Source organism: Narcine bancroftii, chromosome 12, assembly GCF_036971445.1.
Source record: "Narcine bancroftii isolate sNarBan1 chromosome 12, sNarBan1.hap1, whole genome shotgun sequence".
NCBI lineage: Eukaryota > Metazoa > Chordata > Chondrichthyes > Torpediniformes > Narcinidae > Narcine > Narcine bancroftii.
In genome coordinates, this window is record NC_091480.1 from 25,722,539 (window position 1) to 25,735,525 (window position 12,987).

At 39.0% G+C, this 12,987-nt stretch overlaps 1 protein-coding gene across 5 annotated transcripts in view; it reads right to left on the reverse strand.

The window, feature by feature from the left end:
- The window catches only part of card11 (caspase recruitment domain family, member 11), a 286,003-nt gene that overhangs the window by 127,579 nt on the left and 145,437 nt on the right, over positions 1–12,987 (reverse strand). For all 5 annotated transcript variants that reach the window (XR_011347238.1, XR_011347237.1, XM_069905859.1 and 2 more), the window contains exon 5: positions 5,246–5,425. Coding sequence is in view for 3 of the 5 variants with exons in the window: in XM_069905859.1 (XP_069761960.1) it covers positions 5,246–5,425 (180 nt within the window). In the remaining 2 variants the exon portion in view is untranslated. The remainder of the gene's footprint in view (positions 1–5,245; positions 5,426–12,987) is intronic.

Here is a 12,987-nt window from a genome sequence, read left to right on the forward strand (position 1 = left end):
TTTTGCGCATAAACTCCAGCCATAGCTGATCTGCTGTCTTCCCCATTAGTGTGTTTTTCCAATTGACATTGGCCAGTTCCTCTCTCATGTGACTGTAATTTCCTTTACTCCACTAAATACTGAGACATCAGACTCTAGCCTCTCCTTTTCAAATTTCAAAGTGAACTCAATCATATTGTGATCACTGCCTCCAAAGGGTTTCTTTACCTTAAGATCTCTAATCATCTCTGGTTGATTACACAACACCCAATCCAGAATAGCTTATCCCCTGGTGGTCTCATCAACGCGCTGCTCCAAAAAGCCATCGCGTAGATACTCCAAAAACTCCTTCTCCTGACTTTCCTAATCTACTTTCCTGTTAAAATCCCCCATAACTATGGTAATCCTGTCCTTCTGACATGACTTATCTATTTCCAGTTGTATTTTGTAATTCACATCATGGCTGCTGTTTGGGGCCCTGTATATAACTGCTACTAGTGCCCTTTTACCTTTACCATTCCTTAACTCAACCCTTAAAGACTCTACCTCTTCTGGTCCCATGCCCTTCCTTTACAATGATTTAATACTGTTGGTTACCAGCAGACCCTCTACTTCCGTGCCTATCCTTGCAATACACTATGTATCCTTGGACGTTCAGCTCCCAATGACATGCATCCTTTAGCTTCAACTCATTAATGGCCACAGCATCGTACCCTCCAAACTGTAGCTGTACAGCAAGATCATCCACTTTGTTTCAAATGCTGTGTGCATTTAGGTAGAATACCTTTAGACCAGTTTTTGAATGTACTGTGTCTCCGTTATCCCTCTGGATATTATTTTGTCTCCTCACCTGCCTGCTATCCTTGTTCCACACTATTTTCATTTTACTGCCACTTCCCCCTTCTTCAGCCAAAGCACTCTGGTCCCCAACCCCCTGACAAATTAGTTTAACTACCCCCCCCCCCCCCAACACCGCAAACAATTCCCACCAGGATATTAGTCCCCTTTGGGTTTTGGTATACTTCATTCTGCCTCAGTAGCATTCTGCCGCAGTAGCATTCAGCCCAACAGCATGAATATTTATTCCACAATATAAGGAACCTGTTCCACTATGTCTCTTTCTCACTCCTTCTGATCTCCCCAGGTCCTGTCACATAACCTCTCCATTCCAACTACCCCCACACCATCCAGTTTCTTTACCCTCACCCACCTACTCCATCTGCCCACTGGGTCTCCTATGACTTGCTCTACTCTTCCCATCTACCCATCATTTCCTCTCTATTTGGTCCCACTCTTCATCTACCTTCCTTGTCAGATTCCAGCATCTTCATGTTTTCTTGTCTCCAATTATAACCATCCAGTTGTGTGATTATCTCTATCTTTTCCTTCTCCACCTCACTCTATCTTCCAATGAATTGCTCCCTAACTGCATTCATCCATTTCTTGCTCCACCGATCCCCTTCCCACCTCTTCATAATGGTTGTCTCCACTCTTCTTCTTTTTCACTCAACATAAAATGTCTTGACCCAAAACGTCACTGTCCAATTTCTCTCACAGATGCCACATGACTTGTTGAGTTCCTCTAGCAGTTTGTCCTTGCTCCGAATTCCAACATCTGCAATCTCGGGTCTTCGTGCAATTCAATGTGTCTGACATTTCATACCTATCCAGTTTACGCAAGCTCACCTTATACTTGACCAACACATTTTTTACAGATACAACACTAAAGGTTTTAGCTGTTGATTTAATTTAATCTATAATGCTTATATTTTAATTTATGGTCTCTTAAAACATTCTTAATTAAAATCTATCACCTGCATTGAACACTATTACATGAGAAAATCTTGACTAAACTCAGGTTATGAACCATAAACTGAGTACTGTAATGAGGCACCATGCCTTGCCCATTTGCACAAATATTCTCATGGCCGAATTCCAAACTTTACACTCAATTTAAGAAGTTTAAAATCATTCTGTGTTCAACAAAGACGACTCATTTTCATTAATCTCTTTTATTTCAGAACAAACTAAAATAATTGAATGTCTACAGGATGTGGGATTCAAACCTCATATGGAAAAGTAAAGAAATGTTAGCCTGTAAAGGTGACCTAAATGTACAAGATCTCTCTGAAACCGCATAGACTGTTGTCCTGACTGCTTCAAGATAGCATGCTGGGCCCATTAATTGGTATCACAAAGCAAACCCTTCTCACTGTATCATATAAATTTGACTAGAAGCTTGAACTTAGCTCATAGAGGCTTTATAATGAGGCAGCAAGACAAATTAATCCAATTAAATGTACTGTTTTGATAAGAAATAAGTATCATTATTAATTCTAATACCAGCCCGACTACCGCATAGTTTATTGGTTGACTGGTTTGGATAATTCTGTAATTTACCAATTTTTTTGCAGATGTGGATCATTTAATTAAAACTAAATGCATTGAATGTCACAAATTATTCATTGCCTGTGAGGTATTATCCTGTCTACATCATGGGTCAAGATGATGTCATTATCAAAGATTATTTAATGTTAATTTGATGCTTGGCTTGCATGAATAATCACAGGGGAACCACTCACAATTAATGGATTTTATGTTAATTCATTGTTATTGGTCTTGTGGTCATCATTCACTGTTGATGTTAAGGGTCTTCAATTTAACTTTAAAAATTAATTCAACATAAAACAAGTTACTCGCTTTAAATAATTTGATTTAAGTGACTCCTTCCTGGCTTCCAGACAGGAATTTTCAGATTGAGTATGGAAGACAAATGCTATGAAGAAACTAAAATAATGATCTATCTACAATATGTGGAATTCAAACTCCTAATCTGAACTAAAGTAAAAGTGAACCTTTAATAATACAGAAGTGAAACCATAAATGGCTACCAAGTTTTACAAGAACTCCCCAAACATAATATAAACTCTCAATTATAGTCTTCCAAGGTAACTTGAGGGAGAGTACACACCATATTACCATGTATGTTGATGTAATCAAAGTCTGGACCAGTGTATTATTCTGAATGCATTAAAAGATTGTCTGTCCAAATCCTTCTCAAGACTTGGATATAAATTCCAGCCAGTAGTTGTGATGCAGTATGAAGGAAACAATACATCATCAATGAGGTCACCACACTGTTTGAGGGACGGAGGTAAAAGTTTGATCAAGCCGTGTAACCGCTTTGACCGTGATGTGATAAAAACATAACCTAAAAATCAATTACATATCCTTGCAAGCTGGAGTCCTGCACAAAATTACATTTCTGCCCTTTGGGCATAAAGAATTGTTGACTCATGGTGGCAATTGTTTGTGGGTTGCTGTGATGCCAAATGCCTTGGAATGGATAATTGACATCACTGCAATGCTACAGACTTTGAAATGGGTGAGGGCCTCCTATTGCCGAATATACCAAGTAGGCTGCCACGGTGACCGATTCCTAGTGGGTATTCACAAGATCATTGCTGGAGAGTAACAGGACCCCTGCCTTATTCTCTATCGGCCAATCAGCCAAGAATGGTGCCCACACACAATGACTTGCATGGTTGAATAATATAAGCTCCTGCAAATTGAAAATCCATATGACTGCCTCTCTACATCTAATCGTATTTGATTTTACAATTATCCAGGTAGAATTTCAAAGTAATTTAAAGTTTCATTAACTTTTTATGCCATTTTTACACTAATCTGACATATCAGAAAAACCAGAGAAAATGCCATGTCACAGATAAAAGGGAAAATGTTGGCCTATAGAGTATGATATTGAATGGAGAGGACCACCTGTTTCTGCTACACATGAATCTCCACCCCTCCCCTCTAACATGATCAACCCAACTATTGCCACTCTTCTGTTTCATGTATTTGTTTAGCACATCTTCAATTGCATCTTCACAATTTACCTCAAGCAATCCATTGTTGTTCGTGGAAAATTCACATTCCAATCAATCAATAGTAAAGCTGCCTCCAAATATCTCACTGAACTTACGAGCGATGGTCTTATATTGAAAGTTTCTAGCTTTGTGAGAAGAGGAGAAATGAAGGTGCCCCTGGACATCTTTTACCATCTGGCCTCTGAACCAATGGCAGCTCACGAGCTATTGGCCTGACGACCAATTATCTTTACCCATGAGAGGGTGTGATTTAAGGGAGGTGAGATGATACCTGCAACTTAAAAATGTCCTTTATACAAGTTCCTATATTCTTGTACCATTTCATGCTCTTTACTCATCAATGTAACAGCTAATGATAACAATAACGCAAACATGTCCAGGTAGCACCACACCATTACATCTGTGTCATTCTCAAATTCAAACTATCGTCTCTCATTCGATTGAAGAAAGCAAAAGCAATGTCTAGGAAGAGAGAAGGATGCCTAAAAATGATTGATTTTTGTCAGATGCTATCAAGAACAAGTTGGAAATACAGCAGAATTCCAAAAATCCAGACCACCCAAGTATCCAGACTTTTTGAAAACTGTCTACCTTTTTAAATTTAGCAAACTTTGGAGTGCGTGTACACATGCATAAGCACCACAGATGCACAAAAGTCGCAGAAATGAATTAATAAATATTTATTTGTTTTTTTTTGGTACTTTGTATTTAAAATGAAAATGTTTCATAACATTTTCATAAAATATTATGAAGTATTATTTTATATGAATTAATTTGTATTAAATAACTTCTGCTTTCATTTGTTTACTGTATTTTTCTTTTACAATGTTCATTTTAAAATATAATTTCAAGCATTATATTTTGTCGTGAAAAAATTTATTTATATTTTTATCTTTCTTTCAAACTGCTCATTTTGATAAACGAAGCATGCTGCATTGGCTAATGAATAAACCATCAAATTTTACCAGTTCATCTCCTCTTTGTCCCTCTTTAAATATGAATTTTAAAAGTTCTGCCCAAGAATGTGGAAGATCTGAAAATCCGGACCGACCCAATCCCCGAGCAGTCCAGGTTTTTGGACTTCGACTGCAGTCTGAAAGTGACTGGCAGAATAGTCAGTGGGATACAAATGACCGTTTTGTCCTTCGGCCAGAGAGATGGCAGGATATTGCAGGCGTAAGGGAGTGGAGGCAACAAGCAGCTCATTAAGTGATATGTAAATGCTACTATGTTGATGTAAAAATGGATACGCTATGCCTTAAAATGACAGCAAAATGTCCAACACCAAGTGCTCGCTTCAAATGGAATCAATGACTTGTTCATTTTGTGATTCCTTACATGAAGTAAATTTCTGTGTTAATGATAATCATGGTTACCTGAATGACTGATTGTAATTCCTGGACTTTGGTCTTTAACATCTCATTCTCTCGTTCTAATTCCAGCATCTGCTCTTTCCTCGGCCTCTGCTCAATGTCATTTTTCAGTTTGAGGGATTGGTTGCGCTCCAATTTGCATTCTTCCTCGACTTTGTTTAACCTGTGCTTCAGCTGATCGATCTGCAGCAAAGTTAATGCAAGAAAAAAAACCCACATAATTGTTAGTAAGTTTTAAATGGAATTCAAAGAAATACAAATAATCTGGCCATTACATTTGAACATGTCTATCTGACGTCCTATACTGTACTATTTTACAAAGTTGGTTGTTCAAACATTTAAAACATTTTCAAATGATGCCATCGTCTCTATTCCAGTAACCACTTGTGGTAAAAAAAAACTTTTTTTAATTCACTGGATATCATTTGCAAGATGAGCATTTACCATCTACCCCCAAATACCCAGGGAAGGTAAAGATGAATCACCTGCTTGAATTACTCTCTGAAGAAAGTATTTTCATTGTGCTGTTGAATAGTGAATGCCCATATCCTGACCCGACGACAATTAAGCCAGTTTAATGTGCGACAACGCATTGAAATAAACAGACCTGTTGATGACGTGCTTACCAGAAAAAATTAGTCACATAATAAAAACTTTCAATCAGTATCACAAGAAGGAACATTTGAGCAGATGTATGCCATTCAGCCCCTTCAGATACTTCCCATACAATCAGCTCTCAGCTAATCTGTAAATGAATTCCATCATTTCATCCAGGTTCAATATCCCTTTGCAGCTCCCCTAATAAAAAAAAATGATCAAACTTAAGTTTGAAATTTTCACCCAAATCCTGGACATAACATCTCTTTAGAATGAAGGTTCAAGACCTTCACTATCCTTTGTGTGGTGTGAGGTAATTCTTCCTCACATCCATCGTGAATAGCCTTGATTTAAGTTTTGGTTGCACGGTCTCAGTCTGTACATCCCATTGCCGCAAACCCTTTTATCATCACAATTATTGGGTCATTTTTGGAGGATACGTTGTCTAACGTTTGAGCAATTTCCAGAGGTTTACTTGTAAAAAGGTTGGGCAAAATTTGGGCAATGGCAGATGATTCTCACATTGATAGGCATTCAGAAATATCATGTAAAATTTAATATTCTTTTCTTTAGAAAATGAGACATGAAAATCATCTGATTAGCTTGTATTTCATTTAAAACTATTGTTGAGAGAAAATGAAAGGAGTTTGTTGGGAAGGACTGCACTATTTGATTTCTTCCATTTTGAACATGCATATGCTGTATATTCCCTTCAAAACTAATGTCAAGCACTGAGACAAAGCTTTTTATAATCTCACAAAATTCCAAATGACCTTGGAACCAATTTTGCATGTCATCTCAGTCACTGCGAGGTGACAAGAAATCTCATTCACTTTCTGTTTACAGCAAGGCCTTCAAACTATTCCTTCAACAGGAATGAAAGGTTAACATACGAGGATCGTTTGTCAGCACTTCAACTGTACTGGGAGTACAGACGGATGGGGGGGGGGGCAGGGGAACCTCATAGAGACATTTTGAATGCTGAAAGGCCTGGACAGAGTAAATGTGGCAAGGTTGTTTCCCACGGTGGGGGAGTCTAGAACAAGAGGGCACAACTTCAGGATAAAAGCGCATCCATTTAAAACAGAAGTGCAGAAAAAATACTTTAGTTAGAGGACTGTGAGTCTGTGGAACTTGTTGCCATAGGTGGTTGTGGAAGCAAGGTCATTGGGTGTATTTCAGACTGAGATTGACAGGTATTTGATTAGTCAGGGCATCAAGGGTTACGGAGAGAGGGCAGGGAGTGGGGATGAGTGGGAGGATGGAGCAGCTCATGATAGAATGACGGAACAGACTCGATGAGCTGATTAGCCTACTTCTGCTCCTAGATCTCATGATGGTCACACTGTGCCTTTGCTTCAAGCCAACAATATGAGAGGATTTAGAAGTGATGGATCATGAATACACTGGTGTTATATGAGTTAGACACTAATATGCTGGGTGTTTACTCGCTCACAATTTCCCCATTGCCTCAATACAAAAAATAAACCCGTGAGCCACACTATGGGAGAATATTCCCGCCTGTCTTATCTGACTAGGCAAGTAAGTGAGGCCAGTGACAATTGACTCAGTTTCACCAGGTCTGTACTCTGCAGCCTGGCAATTTACTTTCTCCCACATCCCTCTCAACCCACCTCCGATTCTTCTCCTCTTACACAGGCTCAGGGATTATTTACAAGACACCACAAGTCTTTGGGGAATTGAAAGAAAGCAGAGCACCCAGTGGAGGCCCACTGTCGTCACAGGGAGAATGTGCAAATGGCGCACAGATATCACTGAACCAAGCTTTCTGCAGCTGTGAGACCACATCACTGTACTACACAGAATAAGAGATAATATTAGCAAGACTGGAAATGCTTTTAATACAGGTAATTAGCAAGAGGTAGTGGTGGGCTGTCAATATCTGTAAACCTTGAATTTAGATGGAAATCCCAAGAAATAAAACAATGATGATATTTGTCCAGATGAGGATGATACAAGACCTGGAAAATCATTGCAAGACATTATTGCTCTTGATATTCTTGGAGAGAGACAGACTCAGATTTATTGTCAGCGTACATACCTGACATCACATACAACCCTGAGATACCTTTGTTTTTACTGTGAGTATGCCAGAATTACCACTAATTGGTAATGTAAAAAAAAAATGTACACAGCATAAACATGTAAGCAAAGAACTGTACGCAGATAACAAATGTAAACAAACTGATTGTGCAATACAGAGAGAACAAAAAGAAAATCAATAAAGTGGACAAGTAAGAGACCGTAAATGAGTCTCTGATTGAGTTTGCCGTTGAGGAGTCTGATGGTGGAGGGGTAGCAGCTGTTCCTGAACCTGGCGGTGCGAGTCTTGTGGCACCTAGACCTTTTTCCTGATGGTAGCAGCGAGAAAAGAGCATGTGCTGGGTGCTGTGGATCCTTGATGACTGCTGCTGCTCTCAGAGTGGAAGAAGATTATTATTAGATAACGGGTGCAGTGCAGACATACTTTACGGCAGGGATGTTATCTCCTTGGTGGCTTCAACAGCACCCATTTGGGCAAGTGTTCACTAGGCTGATTATTGCTTCTATTTCCTGTTTTCTTATGAGTTCACTGCCAATGGGAGAGCACTTCCAAAATAAAGACATAGCACATCACTCAAAATTGTACTCCATATCATCAAACAGAAGCAACAAAAATAACCAATTGAAATAAAACTAGAAAAGATTTTTAGATACAAGATCAATATTCCTGCAGTTTTTTTTTGCCTGTCATATATATAGTGTCACTTTCTACAAGCTGTTAGTGACACGGGTCACAGATCACCCTTTCTAGGGGCAGAAAGACATAGGAGTTGTAAGCTGTGCCAGTAGAAATAAAACTTACGGATCAACTGCCCAAACCAGGTTTGCAAGGTTGGAACTAGTCTGAAGATCAGTCAGTTGCTACTGAGTAAATACAAGATGAATTCTGTTACAGACTTACTAATGTGAGCACATGCTGTGAAAAATTGTGACTTTTTAGAATATACTCTGATCAAAGCGTATCTTGCTCTAGAGTCTAGACTAAAATCAGTTGGGGAAAAAAGGAATCTCAGGGCACAGGAGGCTCAGACTAATAATTAATTTGTGAGGATGAGGGAAATTATGGATGCTGTCCCTTCTAAGTTTTGGGGGTGGGGGGCATCCAGAAATACATGATTAAAGCACATGAACACATTAAAATGATAGGGATGCAAGAAGCAAATATTCTACTCAGCTTCCACCTACCGTGAAAGATAAGTAGCCATTCATAAAGCCTAATGCAGGAAAGGCTTTACAAGTAAAATACTTAACCGTTTACTGAAAGTATCCAATTAATGTGAAGCTGACATCAACAAGGCTGATCGAGCAGAGAGAGGCTACCAGAAATTATTTTATGATTTTTTAAAATAGATTATTTTAACCTCTTGCAAGTTATTGATTCAGCTTTATTTAAACAGCATGTGAAACTTTGAGTAACTGAAATTTAAATAAGTAGCCATGATCATTACATTATAAAGAGATACTTACAGATGCTACCTAATTTCATTGAAGAAAACTGATTGGGATGTTATTCAGATCTTTACAATGCAGAGAGTGATGAATAATGAAATGACAAGCAGGTAATTTAGTTTAAACAGTGAGTACAGTAGTAGAGGGCACGAGTTCAAAAATCAACATGCCTTGAGGACATCTAATTATTATAAAAATCATGGAACAGTAAATACTTGTAAGCAAACACCTTCAGAAGTTGATTAGTTCTTTGAAAAATATCTGGAAGACTATCTGACTGAAAATGGGATCAAAAGGTTATAAGCATAGACACAGCCAATCAAATTACTTAGAACAGATTGGTTCCCTTGAAGTTGGAATCATGAAACTTTTATTTCTGAAATCCCACTGTTCGTGGCTTGAATAATATGATGTCAATGTTAGATTCATATTCTGAAGTTGAGTTAGCTTCAATGAACCATGGACATTTTGTATGTCTAAAGCACAGTGCAATGAGGTGCTCTTTTCTGGCAAAAGATTGATCAGTGGTCATCACAATGAGTTTTCTCATTATATCTAATTATCTCAATCATTCCTGTAACCATGTCGCTTGAACGTGGTTCTATTTTTATCTCTCATACTTGTGTCGTGGCTAAAAAAAATCTATTATTTCTGCTATTGGCTGCATATCAGGTATCAACACACATATAGATCAATGGCTGATAAATTAATGTCAAGGATTAATTAATCAATATTAACAGCTGACAGATCAGCCCAAGTGGCTAATAGATTAGCAATTAATGTATTAATCTTAGTAGTTCACGGATCAGTGTTAACAGTGAATAGATCAGTTTTAGCAGTTCATGGATGAGGGTTCAAAGTTAGAAGTTAATAAATCAATGTTTTGGTTAACAGATCAATGTTGACGTTGAGGGATCAATAATAGTGTTCAATGCATGAATGTAAATGGCTGATGGATCACAGCATTGAATGTATGAATATTAATGATTAATGCTGGCAATAAATGGATCCATATTATCTGTTACTAGATCGAGATTACCAGCTAATAGATTAATCTTAACAATTAATAGATTAATTTAGCTATTAATGGATCACCCATGGTAATGGCTGGACTAATGTCGGCAGTTGAAAGAAAGATGTTGCCAGGTGATGGATCAATGTTTAGCAGTTGATGAATCAATATCAGTAACTAATTGATAAAGTTAGCAATGAACATATCTGTGTTATTGGTTAATGCTTCAGAACTACTGATGACTGGATCAATGTTAGCTGTCATCATGGATCAGTGTTAGTAGTTGACAGACTTTTTTCTTCTTTGGCTTGGCTTCGCGGACGAAGATTTATGGAGGGGTAAATGTCCACGGCAGCTGCAGGCTCATTTGTGGCTGACAAGTCCGATGCGGGACAGGCAGACACGGTTGCAGCGGTTGCAGGGGAAAATTAGTTGGTTGGGGTTGGGTTTTTCCTCCTTTGTCTTTTGTCAGTGAGGTGGGTTCTGCGGTCTTCTTCAAAGGAGGTTGCTGCCCGCCGAACTGTGAGGCGCCAAGATGCACGGCTCGAGGCGAGATCAGCCCATTGGCAGTGATCAATGTGGCAGGCACCAAGAGATTTCTTTAGGCAGTCCTTGTACCTCTTCTTTGGTGCACCTCTGTCACGGTGGCCAGTGGAGAGCTCGCCATATAACACGATCTTGGGAAGGCGATGGTCCCCCATTCTGGAGACGTGACCTACCCAGCGCAGTTGGATCTTCAGCAGCGTGGATGCGATGCTGTCGGCCTCTGCCAGCTCGAGTACTTCGATGTTAGGGATGAAGTCGCTCCAATGAATGTTGAGGATGGAGCGGAGACAACGCAATAGCGCCTTTGGAAGACTACACAAAAGAGTCTAGAAAAACAACCAACTGAAAAACCTCACAAAGATTAGCGTATACAGAGCCATTGTCATACCCACACTCCTGTTGGGCTCCGAATCATGGGTCCTCTACCAGCATCACCTACGGCTCCTAGTTGACAGTCTACTTACAATGAAACATGTAACAGTTTGTGAAAATATATTAGTATAATTGTTGGAAGTTTCTCAGCAAATTATATTAAATGACTAAGTCAGAATATTTTTCGATTGCTTTCCCATTATTAGTGTTAATTCAAATACAATTTCCGTATCCATGAATCCTGCCAAGTAGTGGAGCAGTCTTCATGTGGCAACTCGGCCTTGAGTAGTGGATCCTCCAGATTGCACTAATTGGTTTTTGACAAATTGCTTCTTTAAAAGACTTAAGAATTGTTGCTCTAAATGTCTCTGATAATCTGAAACATTTTCAGACAATTCAAAGTTTCTTTAAAAAAAAACTTTAACAGAACTATGACTAACAAAGTTATTCACAAATTAAAAAAATATGCAGTGCTGTCTAGAGGGTGATTGTACATTCTCCCCGCGTCTGCTCGGGTTTCCTCCCACAATCAAAAAATGTACGAGATTATTTGGTTAATTGGTCACATGGGTGCATTTGGGCGGTGCAGGTTCGTGTACCTGAAAGGTCCGTCACCATATCTCTAAACTAACAAAAGTAGTAAATTGATTTAAAACCACATTTAAGTGCCAGAAATTAATTGACACACTGATATAAAATAGAGAAAGCTAAAAGTTTGTTTCTGGACATAAACCACACCAAGCCCCTCAATTGGGCTCAAGGTGTGATATATCACCCATCTGACCTCCATGTCATCTCTGGCTTCCGTGTTTGAATGTGCAGATGCTGATCCGCGAGGTTGTGGAGCTTCTGGAAAAGTATTTGTAGATAGGCAAGATCCGTCCAGCTTTGATCCATTTAATTTTCTTGGTGTTTTTTTTTATATATACACAGGATTTGAGTAATCATGCAAAGGTTGAATTAATAAGATGGCTAAATTTAGTATCTTATTAATTCATGACATGATGGAATCAAAGGCAAGATGATCAATAATCTCCCATCCTTAATCATCGTTGAGAAAGTCGTGCAGAACCATCATTTGAAATCCTACAGAGAAATGCACTCTCACTGTGCTTAGAGAGGAGTTGAGCATTTTAACCCGGGCCCAGCAACGATGAACAAATATTTCCAAGTCAGCATGACATATTACGGAAGCAAATTTGCAAGTGTTGGCATTTTTTCCCCCATCTTCCCAGATGGGCTGCTGGATTCGATTATGTACAGAGTATACCCTATGACCATGGTGCACTGAAAGAAGGAATGACTATTTAAGTTCAAATTTATTTATCATCGATTGCACAAGTACAACTCAAAAAAACAGCATTCTCGGTGCAAAATGTGCAGACACACAACCAGACCTAACAAACATATAAATAAGTAAATAGTATCATCTCGGATGGAGAGTGTGAGCAGTTCCTTTGGTCATTTAGTATTCTCACTGCTTGTCGGAAGAAGTTGTTTCTCAGCCTGGTGGTGCTGGCTCTGATCCTCCTGTATCTCTTTCAGGAGTAGCTGAAAGATGCTGTGTGCCAGGGGTCCTCATCGGTTTTGTGCACCCTCTTCAGACTATGATCCCGGTAGATCACGTCGATGGGTGGCAGGAGACTCGAGAGATCATCTCTGCCACTCTTATGGTCCTATGTTTTGACCTCCAATCTGATTCTCA